We start from the raw sequence: 21,089 nt of genomic DNA on the forward strand, positions 1-21,089 counted from the left end.
AGGCGGAGGGGGGGGTCCCACTCCGGACCCCCCAGCCGCCCCCCCACTCGGAGCTGGGCCGCTGTGACCTGCCGGTCCTCTATCTGGGACTCACCGGAAGCCGGAGAAACCGCCAGAAGGGAACTCACCTCCGGCGGCGCGCGCCGCTCGTTTTGTGTGCGTGCGCGCGCGCCAGATTCCCGGATGAGGCTTCTCCAGCGAGGCCTCGGGGCGGGTGGGCTCGGGTGTTGTGAGGGGGGACTGGTCAAGTAACTTGCCCATTTTTCCACTGCATTTCCTTTCTTATTGAGATGCCGAGTTCTTTATAACTTTTGGATATCAGTCCTTTGTTGCGTCTATGAGCGACAATTACCTTCTCCCACTCCGTCGCTTGCCTTTCCACTTGCATAATACACTTACATAATACTTTCTAATGAACACAGTTCTGAATTTTAATATAGCCAGCCTTATCAATTTTCCTTGGTTTAGTTAAGAAACGTTTGTCTATGCCAAGATTACAAAGATGCTTTGTATTTTCAACTGCACGATATCGTTTTGCCTTTCACATTTAGAGCTACAATCCTCATGAACTGATTTTTGTGGATAGTAGGGGGTCGTCAAACTACAGTAAATCCACCTGTTTTTGTATGGTCCAAGAGTTAAGGATGGCTTTTACATTTTTAGATGTTGTAAAAAAAAAAATCAAAAGAATGGTATTCATGACACTTGAAAATTATATGAAATTCAAGTTTCAGAGTCCATAAATAAAAATGTATTGGAATGCGACCATGCCCATTTGCTTACAAATTGTGGCCGCTTTCACACTACAACAGTTGAGTCTAGTAGTTGTAGCAGAGACCATATAGTGTGCAAAGCCTAAAATACTATCTTTACAGAAAATTTGCTGACTCCTGATTGTATAGTGAGATATGATCACTGGATTTTAACTATTTAAAAATGTTTGCAAAACCAGGAGATATTACTTCTTACGCACTAGGATATCTGTAACCCAAAGACACAGTAACACGTGTTGATAAGGATGTGGAGAAATCAGAATGCTTATACACTGTTGGTGGGAATGTAAAATGGTACAATTGTTGTGAACAAATTTGGCAATCCCTCAAAAGCTTGAACAGAGAGTTACCACCATGTAACCCAGCAGTTCCACTCGAAAGTATCTACTCAAGGGGTGCCTGGGTGGCTCGGGGTTGAGCTCCTACTCTTGATTTCGGCACAGGTCATGATCCCAGGGTTGTTGGATCAAGCCCCTCAATGGGCTCCACGCTGAATGTGGAGCCTGCTTGAGATGCTCGCTCTCGCTCTCTCTCTCTCTCTCCCTCCCCCCTGCCCCATTCCTCTCCCCAGCTCATGTGTGCTCTAAAAATAAATAAATTAATTAAAAAAATAAATGCAAAGTATCTCAAGAGTGTTGAAAGCATATATCCACTAAAAACTTGTACATGAAGGATCATAGCAGCATTATTCACAATAGCCAAAAAGTGGAAACAATCCAAATGTCCACTGACGAATGAATGGATAACAAAAGTTGGCATATCCACACAATGGATTATTATTCAGTCATATAAGGAGTGAAGTACTGACACATGCTGCAACATTGATGAACATTGACAATATAATGCTAAATGAAATAAGCCAGTCAAAATGGACCACTATTGTATGATTCTATTTCTATGAAATGTCCAGAGCAGTTAAATCTGTGGCTAGATTAGTGGCTGCCAGGGACTGGGAGAAGGAAGAAATGAAAAGTGACTGCTAATTGGTATTTGCTTCCTTTAGGAGGCTAATGAAATGTACTGGAATTAAAAAATGGTGGGGGTGCCTGGGTGGCTCAGTCAGTTTAGTGTCTGACTTTGGCTCAGGTCATGATTTCACAGTTCATAACTTCAAACCCCACATTGGGCTCTATGCTGACAGCTCAGAGCTTGGAGTGTGCCTTAGATTCTGTATCTCCCTCTCTCTCTGCCCCTTGCTTGCTCACACTCTTATCTCTCTCTCTCAAAAATAAATAAACATTAAAAAAAAAAAAAGAGGGGCGCCTGGGTGGCTCAGTCGGTTGGGTGTCCGACCTCGGCTCAGGTCATGATCTCGCAGTTGGTGAGTTCAAACCCCGTGTCGGGCTCTGTGCTGACAGCTCAGAGCCTGGAGCCTGTTTCAGATTCTGTGTCTCCCTCTCTCTCTGACCTTCCCCCATTCATGCTCTGTCTCTCTCTGTCTCAAAAATGAATAAACGTTAAAAAAAATGCTTTTTTTTTTTTAAAAAAAAGAATGGTTATGGGTGCACAACCTGGTGAAAATATTAAAAACCACTGAAACACACACTTAATTGTTTAACTTAAAAATTGTTTAATCTAGGGGCCCCTGGGTGGTTCACTCCGTTAAGCATCCAACTCTTGGTTTTGGCTCAGGTCATGATCTCACAGTTCGTGGGATCAAGCCCCATGTTGGGCACTGCACTGGCAGTTTAGAGCCTGCTTGGAATTCTCTGTCTCCTTCTCCCTCTGCCCCTCCCCCACTCTGTCTCTCTAAAAATAAATAAATAAACTTTAAAAATTTTTTAAAAAATTGTTTAATCTATTTTACCAGAAATGGCTACTGATTCAGCTGAATTCCTTTGGTCACACTAAGCCCAGACGTCCGTATACTTTTGTATTTGCTATTTTTTCTCCAGGGACTTGCTTATACATACTCTCAACCTCTTTATCTCTTGGGGTCTTAGTGTTGCTCTTGTAAATGTGGATTTTTTTATTTGGCAAAGGCAGCCTTGCACCCCATACCCACCTCTTCTCCAGTGAATCCATTTCTCTAACCATTGCCCATGAAGGGTTTCCACCTATGGCTTTATTGCCCCTCTCTGGTATTCGATGGGTGGAGTCTCTCGTCCCTAAATCTGTTCTCTCTTGGTCCGTAACATCACCCACCCTGGCTTCCCTCCTCCCTCCTAGGCCATTTCTTCATCTGGCTGCCTCCTTTGTTTTTCCCACAATCAATTGCTTCTTTGGCCACCATCCCTAGTGCTCACCTAACATAATGAGAAGTCTACAAGGCTTTGGCCTACCTCACCCTGCCCGCTCTCCTCATCTCTTTCTCTCTGATGCCCCACATCCCCTCCTGCATCATCACGTACCGTACCAGTCCCTGTGTGCAGCAGTCTTCCTTCCCTACCCCCAGGTTAGTCTCTCCTCCTCTTACAGCTTCCAGCTATTATTTTCGTTCTTTTCCCTATTATAGCTCACATTGATGTTTTCACAATTGTTTGATAAATAAACGGCCATCTTGCTTTCTAGCTGGACTGCTCCATGAGGCTGGACACACTGTTGTATTCCTAACTATACTCCGCAGGGGATCAACGTGCCAACGTCTGAGATACTCATCAAATGTTTGCCGATTTAAATGAACTGAAAGACATATTCCAATGTATTAAAATGATTGCCAACGACATGAGAGATTCTGGACGCAATTTCTTAATCTCATATTTTTCTGTACATTCTGAGTAGAATTGTTAGAATCAGAAAACAACAAAGATATGCACTCAAGATCTGGGTGCCCACTGTTCACTAGCACTGGTTCACCTCCATCTTAGTTCAACAAACATTTCTTGGGCACTTGCTGCACGATTCTAAGGGCCAGGATACAGCAGAAACAAGATGTGTACAGTCCAGTAGGGGAGATAAACACATACAATGCATCATGTATCAATAAAGCAAGGAAACAGGATGGGGAATGTGTGTTGAGCAGGGACCGTTGCAATTTTAAATAGAGAAATCAGGAAAGGGCTCACTGAAAAGGTGATGTATAATGAATTTCAAGTGAGGAAGTGAGCCCAAATGTATTGGGGGGAGAGGATCCCACAGCAGAAAGTGATTTCAGAGGTCCTGAGATAACATGACTGGCATTTGAGGAATCGCAGGGAGGCCTTGAGACTGGAACAGAGTGACCAAGGTGGGTATCAGAAAAGGGGCTAGGGAGGTGACAGAAGCTGTCAATTAAAAAACACTGCCAGGCCAAGGCACCTGGGTGGCTCAGGGGGTTAAACGTCTCACTCGATTTTGGCTCAGGTCATTTCATGGTTCGTGAGTTCGAGCCCCGCACTGACAGTGTGGAGCTTGTTGGGATTCTCTCTCTCTCTCTCTCTCTCTCTCTCTCTCTCTCTCTCTCTCTCTCCCTCCCTCCCTCCCTCTCTCAGAATGAACTTAAAAAACAAAAGCAAAAAAACCATTGCCAGACCAAAGAAATGATGGAAGACAAAGGAGACAACCTGATTATGGTTGAAGGTACTTGCTTCCTCTCCCCCAGTGAGGATTATCCATCCCTGTCCCAGTGACTTCAGGCTTGTTGTGGACTTGCTTTGACAAGAAAAGGTGAGTGGAAGTGCAGGTGCTATTTCTGAGCAGAAGCTTTCAGAGCCTCTGGATGGATCCACTGGTCCTCCCTTCCCTCTGCCAGGAGGCCAGCAATGCCCCAGAGAGGCTGCTCCCTGGCCGAGCGAAGGCAAAATGAAGTAGAGCACTGGCGTTAGGAGCCCCAAAGACTTTTGCTGTCGTTTGTTACTGTAGCATAACTTACCTTAAGCTGCCTCATACAAGAAACCATTAGAAGTACTGCTTTAAGGTTGAAATTCAGAATGACAAAAAAAAAAAAAAATTGACATTTCAAGTGGTGGCAAGGATGTAGATCAACAGGAAATCTTCTTTGTTGCTGGTGGGAGAGCAAAATGGTACCACCACTTTGGAAAGAACTTTGCAGTTTCATACAAAGTTCAACACAGACTTACCACATGACCCAGCAATTGCGCTCCTAGGTATTTATCCAAGAGAAATGAAAACCTACATGTTAGAGACTGAAGGTTTGTGTCTTGCCCAAATCTATGCTGAACTCCTAAGCCCCAAAAAATGGTACTTGGAGGTGGTGGCCTTTGGGGGTGATTAGATCTGAGGGTAGAGCCCACATGAAAAGGATTAATGCCTTTATAAAAGAGACCCCTGAGAGCTCTCTCACCCTTTCTACTACGTAAGGACAGTGAGAAGACAACCAATCTGTGAACAAGGAGGCAGGTTCTCACTAGACACCAAACCTGCCGGTGCCTTGACTGTGTGCTTCCCAGTATCCAGAACTGTGAGAAAGAAGTGTTTGTTATTTAAGCCATTCAGTCTATGGTAGTTTGTTATTGCAGCCTGAGGATTAAGAGAAGTTGAATTTTATTTGAGATCTGTTCTCCTGGAGAAATTCCCTCACCCCTCTGTTCCAAGAAATGGCTAACCACACAAAGGACCACGTTGCTGTCACATATTCCAAGATAAGACCCAGGAAGACAGGGGCTCCACTCCTCCTCAGTTACTCGATCCTTCCTCCTGTCTCCCGTAAGACTCATGGATCACTCCCTTCTTTATCTGACTCTATAAAATTCCAGGCCCCCTTTCTTTTCTTTGAGATATTACACATTGATGAATACAAAGAGGGCTGCGGATTAATGAAACTAGAAATACGGTGGCAACCATCATGAACATCCCGTCTCATATTGGATTAGACAGCACATCTGGACCTTCCACACACATTCTTAGGCTATAGACTTCTTCCAGGATGCTGAAAGGTGTGTTCCTCTCACCCAACCTAGGGTGTGGGAGGTGTTAAGTAGAGGTAAAGGGCATCTCTTCCTTAATTTTTCTGAAATTTCCTTTCACTAATGGCTGTTCATTAATAGGACTTAATTTACTAGACTAGCTCTGGCAAGAAGGGCTGTGTGGATTCCCAAGCGGCACCCGGCTGAGTAGGCCGTGCCTACTCTCAAAGCAGACAGAGACTAGCAGAGGATTTTGTTTTTCAAGTTGTGTTTATTAACTTGCTGAGAAAGAAACACACATTGAATACCTCACCAAGCAGGAGCTGGGAAGGTTAAAGGTCTGTAAGAACTAGAATGGGAGTGTGTTAATTTCCTATGGCTGCTGTAGCAAGTTAACACAAGTTTTGTGCCTTAAAAATACACACATATACTCTCTTACAGTTCTGGAAGCCTTAAGTCCAAAAATCACTTTCACTGAGTTCACAAGGTGTCAGCAGGGCTGGTGTCTTCTGGAGGCTGTGGAGGGAGAACCAGTTTCCCTGCCTCTGCCAGGTTCTAGGAGCGCCCCCATTCCTTGGCTCATGGCATCTCTCCATCTTCAAATGCATTGCTCTAACTTCTGGCTCCATCATCACCTCTCCTCTGACTTTGACCCATTGAGGACCCCTGTGATGACACCGCCCCCACCAGATAACCCAGCATCATCTCTACATCTTAAGATCTTCGTCACTCCTTCAAATTCCCTTTGCATCTACACTAACAATCAAAGGTCCCACGGATTAGGATGTAGACACATTTGGGAGGCCATAATTTAGCCTTCCAACAGGAGTTCCTGATTGTTTGTTAAGGAAGAATTGCAACCCAGCCTGTGGGAGGATGGGGGAGGTCTTGGGTCTGGACATATGGTTAAACCTAGTCATACTGTCCGGGAGTCAGGCAGGGCTTGTAAGGGGCGATGCACCAGGCTCCTCAGTCTCTGAGCCTCACGGTCTTGGCGCTTAGCCCTGCCACAGATGCAGCCCAGCACCCAGTTGTAATAGCTCTGAAGCAAGCGTTTTCCTCCCCCACTGCCCCAACGGGGCTCTTTTCCTAACTTATAAGAAAGAGTGGTGTAAATTGGCAATGGCCCTGCTGGAGTATCAGAAAGGAGTGCAAGGAAGAGAGGGAAAGGGCAGGCAAGTATTTTCTATAATGTGTGTTAGTTTTCTATTGTTTCTGTAACAGATTACCCCAAACTCAGCAGCTTAAAACAACATAAACTTATTATCTCACAGCCTTCACTCAGTGACTCTCAAGGGGGGCCACCCCCAGGGCTCTGCAGACCTGCCAACCAGCCTGGGCAGCTCTCCCCTGGCCAGCACTGTATTTCCTCAGGAGGGATGTTCCCAGATCATCCTAGACCTCTCAACAGCCTCCCACTTCCTATTTTCTCAGCCCTATTCTCTCCTCACCTCCAGGTCCCCAAAAAAGGAAATTATTCTTATGCCTTGGGTCATGGGATACCCTGACTTGAGAGAAACTTCTTCCTGGATGCCTTTCATCCATACTTAAAGCTGCCCTGTGACGCTGAACTAGCCCCTTTTCATTAAAAAAAAAAAAAAAAAAGTCCAAAGAAACCCAAAATTTGCCTCTTGGCTTTCTCTTTTTATTCCTTATCAAAATATTATAGCAACAATGTATATTTTACAATATAGAAAAAATCAGACATGAATGGAGGCCCCTAAGAAAGCCATGTTTATTTCTCTATGACAAATTTCCAATCTACATCCGTATGTGCACATATCTTTACATGGCTGTAGTAACAGCAAGCCTTCTATTTTATGCTTTTTTTTATTGTTGTTGTTGCCTTCCATATTATAAGCATTTTCAACATGGTAACAAAACCTTTATAATCATGGTTCGGCATGACTGCATGGAACAAATTAGTAGTGTACTAGATGAACAATGGGGAGTAATAACAGAAATGAAAGAACTCGTTCTATTTTTATTTCCACAACTAAAGCAACGCATCACATTTCTCAGCAGCAACCCTTTCCATCTTAGTACAAGCCTGCTCCAGTATTAAAAGGGAGAATTTCATTGTTCATTCACAAGCAACGTCCTCACCTACTTGCCCCTTCTGAAATAAATCCTGAACATCTGACAAGGCTGTAACATAGAATACACACAAACAGCAAAATCTAACTGCGATTCTGTGGTTGCTATGGGGTGGAGTGTTGCATGGGGTCTATCACCAGGATGTCTTTGTTGATACAGAGTAGATGGTAAGAGCTCCTGCCACTAATTACACTTGATCCTAATAAAAATTTGCTTATGTACGAGGCAGATGTTCCTCATTAAAGTATTCCACATACTGATTACACACGGAACACATCCATAGGTTCTTTCTTAAGCACTCTGATGCATCTTCGGAGTACCTTCTTGACATCCACAGATTTTATTCCAGTGTGTGTGCTATTATGTTTGGTACTAGCTGCATCATTCCTGAAGCCTCTTCTACATTTACTACTACCCTGTGTTTTCTCCAGGAGTTCCTCAACGTATAGATTTAATAGTATGGCTAAGGAATGCCTCACATTCATCAGTTCACTGAATAGCTTAAAACATTATTGTCTGACAGGGAAAAGTCACCTCTGAAGACATTCCTCCTTCACACAGCTTCTTGAGAGCCAGTCAGTAGATGAATGTGGCCCACAATCATTATGTTTCCATGGGCTGCTCTCCAGAGTGTTTTCTTTGATGTCGGATGAGGGACGAGCTCCTTCTGAACGTTTTCCCACACTGAGGACACTGGCTGGGACCCTCCCTGCTGTGGAGTCTCTGATGTACCGCCAAGTGAGAGTTCTGCTTGAAGGACTTTCCACATTCAGGACACTGGTATGGGGTCTCCTTTGTGTGAATTCTCTGGTGCTTGGTCAGACAGGAACTGTCTCTGAAAGCTTTACCACACTGATTACACTCGTAGGGCTTCTCACCAGTATGAGTCCTCTGGTGCCGGATGAGGCCGGCAATGTTCCTGAAAAGTTTCTGACACTGGTTACAGCCATAGGGCTTCTCACCAGTATGAATCCTCTGGTGCCTGATGAGGTAAGCACTCTCAATGAAAGTTTTCCCACACTCTTTACATTCATAGGGTTTCTCCCCAGAGTGAATTTTTTGATGCACAATGAGGTGAGAGTTTCGGTTGAAGGACTTCCCGCACTCCACACATTCAAAGGGCTTCTCTCCAGTGTGAGTCCTCTCATGCTGGGTAAGGTATGAGCCATCCCGGAAAGCCTTTCCGCATTTGCTACATTCATAGGGCTTCTCCCCAGTGTGGATTCTGAGATGCACGGTGAGGTGGGAGATGTCGGTGAAAGGTTTCCCACACTCATTACATCTATATGGTTTTTCCCCTGTATGAGTTCTTTGATGCAAAATCAGTGATGAATTTCGGTTGAAGGTTTTCCCACATTCTAGACATTCATAAGGTTTTTCCCCAGTGTGAATTCTCTGGTGTTGTGTGAGAGCTGACCCATCACTGAAGGCTTTCCCACATTTATTGCATTTATAGGGCTTCTCTCCTGTATGGATTCTTTGATGCACAATCAGGTTGTAGTTTTTGGAGAATGATTTTCCACATTCAGTACAGGTATAAGGTTTCTCTCCAGTGTGAGTTCGGTGATGCAAAACAAGAGAAGAGTTCCGTTTGAAGCATTTGCCACATTCACTGCATTTATACAGTTTCTCTCCAAGGTGACTCCTCCTGTTTTCATTAAGAGATGAACTCAGGGTAAAGATGTCCCCCAAATCCTTACCTTCATACAGTTTCTTCCCCTTTTTCAGTACTTTTGGTTCACCAACAGGAGTAAAATGATTGAAAGATTTAACACTTTCAGGGTATTTATAGGATTTCTCTCTTGTTTGATCTCTTCCAAGTTGAAAAACCTCGCCAGAATGGTCGAAGGCTCTTCCACAAGCATCACTGTCACTAGTTCTCTTAGCTACATAATTTTTTGCACAACTGTGTAAAGCTGGGTCGCAATCCAAACTTTTAACATCTGAGTCACGTATATGAAAACCATTTGTAGGAACTCTCTTAGATGGCAGAAGGTCTGAACTTGCACTCAAACGCTCCCCAAGTCCAGAATATTCACAAATTATTTCCTGAGTCCCTGGTTTCTCCTGAGTTAAAGCTGACTGCCTCAAATGTCCCTCCCAGTTCTTACAGTCCCGATTATTACCTAGAATGGAAAGATGGGAACCCTCTCTTGCAAATCCTTCCATTTCCACGTCACAGGACAGTTCTTCCTCAGGAATATTCTGAGGTGTCATTTTCAATCTCATTTCCCAGGCTGAAAAGTAAAGAATGAAAAAGACTTAAGTACATAAAGTTATATCTGAAAGGGAATAAAAAATGATGACAGGCCAGGTATGTGAATCCATATTTTTATTTTGTTATTAATTTTGCCCGGCTTATTTTTTTATTGAAATAAAGATGACACACTATGTTACATTGGTTTCAGATGTACAACACAGTGACTTGACAAGTCTACAGGTTATGCTATGCTCAGTACAAGTGGCTACCATCTGTTACCATATAACACCATTACAATACCATTGACTATATTCCGTATACTGTACCTCTAATCCCATGACTTGTTCACTCTGTAACTAAAAGTCTATACCTCACACTCCCCTTCACCATTTTGCCCATCCCCACATCCCTCCCTTCTGGCAACCATCAGTCTGATCTCAGTTTGATTCTACTTTTTATATGTTTGTTCATTTGGGTTTTTTTGATTCCCCATATAAATGAAATCATATGGTATGTCTTTCTCTGCTTGACTTATTTCACTTAGCATAATAGCCTCTAGATCCATCCGTGTTGTTGCAAATGGCAAAATCTCACTTTTTTATGACTGAGTAATATTCATAAGTATGAGTAATATGTACATAGCACAATCTTTATCCATTCATCTATTGATAGACACTTGGGTTGCTTCCATATTTTGGCTATTGTAAATAATGCTGCAATAAACAGGGGGCATGTATCTTTTTGAATTAGTGTTTTATTTTCTTTTTGGGGGTAAATACCCAGGAGTGGAATTACTAGATAATATGGTATTTTTATTTTTAATTTTTTCGAGGAAGCTCCCCACTGTTTTCCACAGTGGTTGCACCAATTTACATTCTGTGCTGTGTATTTTTACTTTTTCAAATTAATATCTGTATAAGGGGAAGGTAAAGTGAGACTTTAGGGATGGAGGCAAGAACAGGTTAAAAGAGCCATACAGCATTTCATCTTCCTAGAGAAGAAGCAGGAAGAAGGGCAATGGAGATAAATATTACCAAAAGAATGAAAGTGAGATGTGGGAGATGAGAGGCCAGGTGTCGCTGCTCACTGGAACACCACCTTGGCTACTGTGTGCTTATTCTACCACCCACTACCCATATCAACAATCAGGACACATTTTCAAAGCCCCAACTTCACAATGTGCTTACGACAGTGCTGAATGAGCAGTTTTCATCCCGGCTTTGTGGTCGAGTTCTGCTTTCACTCCATGACCTGGAAGTTCTGAAAGTCCTGGAGCTGTGAATGACCACCCCTCACTGTTATTGTGAGAGCTAGGTCATGTCTGAGTCTAGCTCTGACATGGGAAATGGATGCCATTCTGTAAGTGGCTACCAGTGTCTCCACCATTACTGATTGTCCTCTAACCACCCTCCCAACCCTTTGCATGATATCAAGACAAATGACTCCTCATTTTTTGTAAGCAAAATGAAGTAAGATCCTTACCTCAGAAAAAAATATTTTTTTAAATATTCTAAATGGAGAAAGATCCCAACGTAATATCAAAGTTTAAATCATGTAGGACACCTTCATGATCAACAAGCAAAAACCGGGGCACCTGGGTGGCTCAGTCAGTGAAGCATCTAACTCGATTTCTGCTCAGGTCATGATTGTACAGTTCATGAGTCCAAACCCTGTGTTGGGCTCTGTGCCCTGACAGCCTGCTTGGGCTTCTCTCTCTCCCTCTCTCTCTGCCCCTCCTCAGCTCATATTCGTTCTCCCTCCCTCTCTCTTTATGGCGCCCCCCGCCGTCATAAATAAATAAACTTTAAAAAAAAAAAGCAAAAACCATACAGATAAAGATGAACAAATGTGGTATCAACGTTTTAAATTTCCACACCAACAAAAACACAGTAAGAGTCAAAACACAAGTGGCAAATGGAGAAACAATATTATAAAATACAAAAGAGGCAAAGGAATAATGCCCAAGATCTATAAAGAATTCTTACAGAACAGAACAAAAAAGGGGGGAAGGAGATACAAAAAGGCACTTCATGGAGAGAAAATTCAAATATCCTGAACACAGGAGTATCTGCTCATTCTCACCATCACTGAGACAATTATAAATTGCAACTTTAAGAACACAAAATATGTAGGGGTGCCTGAGTGACTCAGTTACACATCTGACTCTTGATTTCGGCTCAGGTCATGATCTCAGGGTTGTGGGACTCAAGAAGGAGACTGTTTAAGAATGGCTCTCTCCTTAAAAAAAAAAAAAAAAAAAAAAAAGTCTCTCTCCTTCTCTGCCCCGTCCTCATTCACATGTTCACTCTCTCTAAAAAAAAAAATTTTAAAAAAACCCCACAAAATATGCACTTTTCATATGAGTAAAAATAAAACAAGCTGTGAGAATAAAAACCATATGCAGCAACCATCCAAATATAAAATGGCACATTCCACTACCCAGCAATTCCACTTGTAGGCATCTCAGACTCAAAAAACATGGAGTCTCAAGCATAAATAGAGAGCAATCTATACCTAAGAAGATAGTCTTAAAGACCAGCAGAAAGAAGAAAGAACACTGGTGAAGGAGTAAAAAGTATCGTGACAGACCACTTGAGAGAAAAATAGAAACCTGAAAGTAATGGAAGCCTACTTCAAAAGTGCTGAGGGAGAGGCAACTCTTTCCACCCATGGACCCTGTCCCTGTGCTTTCATAAAACCATCTTTTTCTGCTCTGGAAAAAAAAAAGTGCTGAGGGGGAAAACCTCTCAGATACACTATTAATCAAGAGTGAGGGTGAGAAGGGGCATCTGGGTGGCTCAGTCAGTTAAGCGTATGACTTCGGCTCAGGTCACAGTCCATGAGTTTGCACCCCATGTCAGGTTCTGGAGCCTGCTTCTCTCTCTCTGCTCCTCCCCAACTCATGCTCTTTCTCTTTCTCAAAAGTAAATAAACATTAAAAAAAAAAAAAAGTAAGGGTAAGACAAAGAGAGCTTCAGAAAAACAAAAAAAAATTATCTCCAAGGACATTAGCCAGAAGAATTAGAAAAAGTTGTTTTCTTCACCAAAAAAACTCACAAAAAAACAAAAACAAACAAACAAACAAAACCAAAACAAAACCCAGAAGGAAGAAATGCAAAGAAAAGGAAATGATGAACATGGATTTAAATCAAATCCAGGGGCTCCTGGGTGGCTCATTCAGTTAAGCATCCAACTCTTGATTTTGAGTCAGGTCATGAACTCATGGTTCATGGGTTCAAGCCCCAGGTTAGGCTCTAGGCTGACAGCACAGAGCCTGTTTGGGATTCTCCCCCCATCTCTCTCTCTCTCTCTCTCTCTCTCTCTGCCCCTTCCCCGCTCATACTTATGCGCTCTCAAAATAAATAAACTTCAAAAAATATATAAATCAAATCTAGCAATGACAATATTATATGCATCAGTATCATATAAAATGCAGCAATAACAACTGGATGAAGAGCCATGAGTCAATAATTAGAGCCTAACAAATGCTTTCCAGGTGCAAGTGGAACATTTGCTAACACTGACAATACCAGGCCAAAGAACAAGTTCAACCAAAACCACACCACAGTATGACACGGACCATAGCCTCTTGACTACAAACGTGGTCATGTTAAAAACGAGTAGCAGAAAGAAAACCAAACATAAGAAAAACAGTAAATGGAGTGGCTGCGTGGCTCAGTGGGTTAAACATCCAACTCCTGATTTTGGCTCAGGTCATGATCTCACAGTTCATGAGTTCCAGGACAGCATCAGGCTCTGTGCTGACAGAGCAGAGCCTGCTTGGGATTCTCTGTCTCTCCCTCTCTCTCTGCCCCTCCCCCACTCATGTTTTCTTTCTTTCTCTCTCTCTCTCAAAATAAGTAAGAAACTTAAAAAAAGAAAGAAAAACAGTAAGTAAAACAAACCTCTATTTTTTTTTTTGAAAAATGAAAACCCATTTCTCAGTAATTCACAGATTAAAGAGAAATCTCAACAAATTAGGAAACACCTAGCACTAAACTAAACAATGGAACTGGTGTATCTCAAAACATGTGGCAAATGAGGATGCAGCTAACAGTTCCTCAGAAAGTGTTGGCCTTGTGGGGTGCCTGCACAGCTCAGTTGGTTGAGCGTCCCACTCTTGGTTTTGGCTCAGGTCATGGCCTCACAGTTTGTGGGATCAAGCCCTGCATCAGGCTGACAGCACAGAGCGTGCTTGGGATTTTCTCTCTCTCCCTCTCTCAAAATAAATAAACTTAAAAAAAAAAAAGTTGGTGGGGCACCTGGGTGGTTTAGTTGGTTAAGTGTCCAACTTTAGCTCAGGTCATGATCTCGCAGTTTGTGAGTTCGAGCCCTATGTTCTTATTTGAAATGCCGCCAGTCTGTTATTTGAAAAGCCTGACAAAACAGACACACTTTGGTGAGAGTGATCATAAAAAAAAAAAGTCACACAAGGGGCGCCTGGGTTGCTCAGTCGGTTGAGCGTCCGACTTTGACTCAGGTCACGATCTCGTGGTTTGTGGGTTCGAGTTCTGTGTTGGGCTCTGTGCTAACAGCTCAGAGCCTGGAGCCTCCTTCAGATTCTATGTCTCCCTCTCTCTCTGCCCCTCTCCTGCTCGCGCTCTCTCTCTCAAAAATAAATATACATTAAAAAAAAAAAAAAGCACATATAAGCATTATCAGTCATGAGAAGGGGATTTAACTAAGAAACGGTAGAAAGTTACCAAAATGGCAACTTGGATTTATCCTAGGAATGCAAGGACTGGGATACATTAGAATGTCAATTGATACAATTCCCCATATTTTCAGATAAAAGTAGAAGTCCTCTACACCCTATCTCAAATTAAGAAAGTAATTTGTGGAAATCTCACCCAGATTCATGATCAAAATGCTCTCAATTAAAGTGGTAGACCCCTTTGGTGTGCCTGAGTGGCTCAGCTGGTTAAGCGACTGACTCAATCTCAGCTCAGGTCTTGATCTTGGGGTCATGGGTTCAGTCCCTGAATTGGGCTCCACACTGGGCATAAAACCTACTTAAAAAAAAAAAAAAAAAAAAAAAAAAAAAAGTAGACCCCTTTAACCTATATTAATAAATTCTGAAAGTACTTTAAGGAAAACTCCAATTCCTGATGAAAATTCTTAACAATTAAGGATATAAGGAATCAAGGTAAATATCACACCTAATAATAAAACATCAGAATAGTTTACTTTAAAGCCAAGACCAAGACCCTAGAAACCTGCTACATCCACAGCATTCAATAGTGATGTGGAGGAGCTAGCTGCTCAAGAGGGCCATGTCCCAGATGTCACTCCTGGTCATTATGAGTTCTTCACCTATAGGAACAGGCCTCCTGAGGCTGCCTTGCCACCATACTGCATGTTTCCCATACTAGACCCTCTGATTACACTGGGGCCTGGGTGGCCTTGGATGTCCTGTGAAGACAAGATGGAAAGCACCTTCCTAGAGGTCTGTAGGGGAAGGATGAATGTGTGTATTTAAAAGAACTAAGTCAGACATATACACCATGATACCACTTGGGGAAATTTTTTAGACATACAAAAATTCTGGAAGTAAAAATATTAAAATGCCCTGGCAAGATACCTACCAAAGCTGTGATCATGACTGTTCTGGGAATATGGAAAATAGGCCTTAAGGAGTAAAGGGAACATCCATTTAATCTATAATAGACGCTTCCTTTATTGAAATAAGAGTTATTCACCCTTAAGAAAGTGAAATGACAACCCACCAAATGGGAGAGAATACTTACAAAGCATACATCTAATAAATGATTTGTATACAGAAGATATTAAACTCTTACAACTCAAAACCAAAACAATCCAAATTTTAAAAATAGGCAAAAGATAGGGGCACCTGGGTGGCTCAGTTGGTTAAGCAGCCAACTTCAATTCTGGTCATAATCTCATGGTTCGTGAGTTCAAGCCCTGTGTCAGGCTTTGCACTGACAGCTGAAAGCCTGCTTTGGAATCAAGCTCTCTCTCTCTCTGCCCTTCACTCTCCCTCTCTTTCTCAAAAATAAATATTTAATTTTTAAAAACAGGCAAAGGATCTGAATAGACATTTCTCCAAAGAAGACATTCAGACGGCCAACAAGCACATGAAAAGATGATCGACATCATTGTCATTAGGGAAATTCTAATCAAAACCACAGTGAGATGCCACTTCATACTCACAAGTGTTGCCAATATAAAAAACGGACAGTAACATGTATTGTGAGGATGTGGAGAAACTGGAACCCAGTTTCCAGTTGGTGGGAATTAAAATGGTGCAGCTGCTTAGGATAACAGTCTGACAGCTCCTCAAAAAGTTAAACAGAGAGTTACGTTACCCAGAAATCTACTCCTACCTATCTACTCAAGACAAATGCAAACATATATCCAAACATAAACTTGTATGTGAATTGCAAGTTCACAGCAGCTCTATTCATAATAAACAAAAAGTTGAAATTCAAATAAAATGTCCATCAACTGAAGAATGGCTAAACAAAATATGGAAACTCACACAATGGAATATTCTTCAGCCATAAGAAGGAATGCAGTACTGATAAATGAATGCTTCAACAACATAGATAAACCTTAAAAACATTATCCTCAGTGAAAGAACTCAGAGACAAAAGACTATACATTGTATGATCATATTTATATGAAATGTCCAGAACAGGTAATTCTATACAGACAGAAAGTCAATTAGTGGTTGCTAGGTGCTAGGAGAAAGAGCATGGGGTTTTTTGTTGGCCTGATGAAAACATTTGAAATTACATAGCAGTGATGGTTGCTCAGATTTGTAAACATACTGAAAGCCACTGAATTGTGCACTTTGGATGAATTTATGTATGTGAATTATATCTCAATAAACCTGTAATAAGTCAATGTATGCTTAATAAATTTGATAATTATTAAGTTATTAATAAAGTGTCCAAATTTTGATCTTGACACAGGGCGTGATCTCACAAGTCATGAGGTCAAGCCCTGCATCAGGCTCTGCACTGACAGTATGGAGCCTACTTGGGATTCTCTCTCTCTCTCCCTTTCTCTCTGCTCCTCCCTCCCTCTCCGTTTCTCTCCCAAAATAAATAAATAAACTTAAAAAAAAATAACACGGAATAGGTTAAGATATTTGCAAATCATATATATGATAGGGCACAGATATCTGGAATAAATAAATAACCCTTTCAACCCAATAATTAAAAGATGAATAACCCACTTAATAAATGGGCAAAGGATCTGAACTGATAGTTCTCCAAAGATATACAAATGGACAAATAAGCAAAATGAAAAAGATGCTCAACATCATTAACTATCAGGGAAATGCATATCAATACCACAGTGAGATACCACTTCATGCCCAGTAGAATGGATATAATCAGTCCCACTCCTAATGCAGTTATCCAAGAAAATAAAAAAATACATCCACCCCCACAAAAGTATACATGAATGTTTACAGAAGTGTTATTCCTAATATCCAAAAAGTGGAAGCAACTCAAATGTTCATCTACTAATGAACGGAAACAAATGAGGTGTATCCATACAATGGGACATTACTTATACATAAAAATGAACTAGGTACTGATAGATGCTGCTACAAGGATGAACCTTGAAAACATTATGCGAAGTCAAAGAAGCCCCCCCAAAAAGGACTATATATTGTATGGCCATTTATGAACAGTTTAGAATAGGCAAATGCATAGAGACAAAAAGATTAATGATTGCCTAGGGCTCAAAGGGATAAAAGAGATGAGGAGTGGCTGCTAATTGGCACAGGTTTTCTTTTCCTTTTTCTTTGGGGGGGGGGGGGGAGCAGAGGTTTTCTATTGGGGGATAATAAAAATATTTTAACTTGATAGTGGTGATGGATGCACAATATAGTGAATATACTAAGAAACACTAAATTGTATACCTTAAAGGGTTAATTGTATATACCAATAAAGCTGTGAATTATATCTCAATTAAGCTGTCTTTGGAATTTTTAATTTCATATTTATTTTTGAGAGAGAGACAGAACGTGAGCAGGGGATGGGTAGAGAAAGGGAGACACAGAATCTGAAGCAGGCTCCAGGCTCTGAGCTGTCAGCACAGTCTGACCAGAGCTCTCGATCATGACCTGAGGCGAAATCGGAAGCTTAACTGACCAAGCCACCCAGGCGCTACTCAATAAAGCTGTCTTAAAAAAAAAAAAAAAAAAAAAAAGGTGATGAGTCTGCTGGGGTCAGAACCACTTGCCTAGATCCCATTGGAATGCTTCTGATACCTTAAGATTTCACAAGAGAAGTAACAGTTTTATATGGATGTGCCAAGCTTGTATAGAAATCTATTCCAAGGCACCGACATCTGAAGGGCTTTATCCCCAGTCTCTACAACCCTGCAAAAGGTTCCACCTAGGCTTGATGCCTGGATGTCTGACATCAAATCGTGGCAGACCTCAGCTGTCCAACCCCATCCACATGGTTCCCCCCAATCTCTTTGGACCACCCATGATAATGTTTACTTTACTTGTTTAAGTGATGTATTCTTTAACAAAAATAGTTTCCCACCAACTTCAACTCTATCCTAATGCCAATTGTGACAAAGTGTGACTCCATTTTGATGATGACTGCTAGCATTTTTCAAGCCTCCCCTGTCCCCCCCTACTGCCCCACATGTAGGTAAGCTAACTAGAAGCCTGTGTACTTTCTCCTTGGTGTTAGCAGGGTGCTCACACCATGCAAGCCCCAACAAAAGCTAGGCCACCCTCATCCCAATTCCACTCTCTAATCACAGTTAAAGCCCAGCCAGTCTCCTTTTCCTGCTCTCAAGCTATTTTTGGATTACCTGGGGAATCTGCCCTACTCTCCCAAGAAAGTCTTAGTATGTGAGTAATAAACCTTTTACTCTCTTGGGAGGGGTGTGTGTGTGTGTGTGTGTGTGTGTGTGTGTGTGTGTAAAATAAAAACAGTATGTGTGTGCACATGTTTGAGGCAGGGAGAAAAGAAAAGCTAATGTGACAAAGTATTAATAACTTGAGAATCTGGATAGTTTTACAAGTCTTAATTGAACTATTCCTGCCACTTCTCTGTGTGAAACTTCTAAAAATAAAAAAATTGGGTGTGAAGAGAGAAACAAGCAATAGAATGGAGGAAAGTTCTGCTGGGGGTGGCAGGGGGAGAAAGAAAGAAAACAAAGGCTTGGTATTCAACACATATTTTTACAAGCTCAAGTCCCTAACAACAACTTTTTTTTTTTTTAATTGGCAAAGGATAACAGACCTTTCTGTGGTCATGGTAATTCTGATAAAAGTTTGGGTAGTATTTGTCAAAACTATGCAGTGGTACAATGAAGATCTATGCATTTCACCATCTCACTGTAAGTCAATTTTGCCTCAAAAACTTAAAAAAGCAGTAGTGTAGTGTTTGAGAGGGAAACATTGAGGGGGAAACACTGTACTATCTGCAACTTACTTTGAATGCGCCCCAAAAAGATTAATGAATGGCTGAAAGGATGGACAGAGGAAAATATACGGCTACAGCAAATATACATCAGATGTTAACGGGTCGGTATGAGGTCGCGAAAGTATTTCAACTTCTCTGTATGTACAAAAACTTTTGGGGGGTTAGAGGGATTAAAAAAAAAAAAGAACTACTGGGGGTTAGAGGAGTTAAAAAAAAATGAACCACGAAACCAAGGAAGAGGAAAGTGAAACGGCCCCTAAACAGGTGGAACAACGCGGCCCTGAGAGTGGCAAGATCTGACTTGCAGGTATTAGGTGGAGGGGAAAAAAAAAAAAAAAAACAGGTACGGGGTGACACCTGCGGGACTCCGTGAGAAATGGCACAGTCTACCGGCGCAACGCGGCCACTCTGGCCTGAGACCCACCAACGCGGATCTACCTACTATCCGGCAGATGAGCGGTCGACTAGGGGTTCGCCCCAGCGGCCGGGCCAGGACACCCGGCAGGCCAGGGCAAACGTTCCCTGGGGAAGGACCAGCCGGATACGAGCGCAGATACCCTGAGCAACGCGAAGGAAAGAGTTGAGACGTCTTCACCCGCCGGGGGCGTCCACCCCACCGGGGAACGTCCACACCAGCGGCGGATTTGCGTCTTTAGTCGCTAGGGCAGCCATGCCCCGGGCCGACCCGCGCCCCTACGAGCCGGACGCACCCGCTCCACCCGTGAAAACCTCCCGCGGACGCACCGGACACACCACACCGATATCCGGCTGACCCCTCCCCGCCTCCACATACCCCGCCCCCCACATCACTGTCCGGAGGGAAAGTGAGGAACCGAGAAGCCGAAGGGCGCGGCGGCACTCACCTCCCGCAGGCGGGCGGCCGGGCCCGAGGCGGCGGCCATGTTTGGGGCGGGTGCGCGTGCGCGCGCCAAGACCCGGATGTGTGCGTCCCAGGAGGCTCCGCGGCCCCGCCCCGCCCCGGGCCGTGGCGCGGCAGTTTCGGGACTTCCGCTGTTCTGGTGGCTGCGCGGAGCTGTAGACCCTCCGCGACATCCGTGGGAGGGCTGGGGTCAGGACTCAGCTGGCGGGTCGTGCGCCTGTGCCTCACTCAGCCCTGACCCCCACCGGCGCGGGTCGTCGGAGAAAGTTGTCCGGAAGAGCTGTCCTGTCGTCTCCAATTATTTATTTACCTATTTATTGACATCAATATGGACTCGTGGGTAATTTTTTTCTCCTGTGGTTTTAATCCGACGCCATTATTATTGTATACAGCCTTATTTTTACTTACTGCGTATTTTATAATTTTGAATAAAATAATTCTCTTACTATAATTTTTTTTTTTTTTTCAGAAAAATCTGTTAAAATGCAGGAGCACCTGAGTGGCTCAGTGGATTAAGTATTGGACTTCGCCTTGCATCATGATCTCATGGTTCCTGGGTTCCAGCCCTGCCGCTGGCAGCGAGGAGCCTGCTTGGGATTCTCTCTCTCTCTCTCTCTCTCTCTCTCTCTCTCTCTCCCCTCCTCCTTGACTCGTGCTTTCTCTCTCTCTCTCAAAATAAATAAATAAACTTTAAATAAATAAAAATAAAATTCAGATTAAGTACACTCATTATTCATTGACAGTATTATTATTTACTTAATCAAAATAAGCTACACAATTTTTAATGTTTATTTATTTGAAGAGAGAGAGTAAGTATGGGAATGGCAGAGAGAGGGAGTGAATCCCAAGCAGGCTCCATGCTGTCAGTGCAGAGCCCCATTCCGGGCTGTCTCTTGAACCATGAGATCATGACTTGAGGGTAAATCAAGACTC

General features: G+C 42.7%; 1 protein-coding gene across 1 annotated transcript; it reads right to left on the reverse strand.

The window, feature by feature from the left end:
* Positions 1-7,188: 7,188 nt before the first annotated feature.
* Positions 7,189-20,437, reverse strand: ZNF329 (zinc finger protein 329). The gene is made up of 2 exons (XM_027037559.2): positions 20,140-20,437; positions 7,189-9,891 (listed from the first exon to the last, which is right to left on the reverse strand). The coding sequence occupies exons 1-2, from the start codon at positions 20,327-20,329 to the stop codon at positions 8,258-8,260; spliced, it is 1,824 nt and encodes a 607-aa protein (XP_026893360.2). The 5' UTR covers positions 20,330-20,437; the 3' UTR covers positions 7,189-8,257.
* Between the last annotated feature and the right edge of the window lie 652 nt (positions 20,438-21,089).

This window comes from Acinonyx jubatus, chromosome E2 (genome assembly GCF_027475565.1).
Source record: "Acinonyx jubatus isolate Ajub_Pintada_27869175 chromosome E2, VMU_Ajub_asm_v1.0, whole genome shotgun sequence".
Classification (NCBI taxonomy): domain Eukaryota; kingdom Metazoa; phylum Chordata; class Mammalia; order Carnivora; family Felidae; genus Acinonyx; species Acinonyx jubatus.

What these genes read in the sequence shown, in the direction of transcription:
- ZNF329 (XM_027037559.2), bottom strand. Translation starts at nt 20,329, where the DNA reads ATGTCGCGGAGGGTCTACAGCTCCGCGCAGCCACCAGAACAGCGGAAG. An exon ending in CGGCCGCCCGCCTGCGGGAG is followed by an intron (nt 9,892 to 20,139) that starts GTGAGTGCCGCC and finishes TTTACTTTTCAG; the next exon opens with CCTGGGAAATGAGATTGAAA.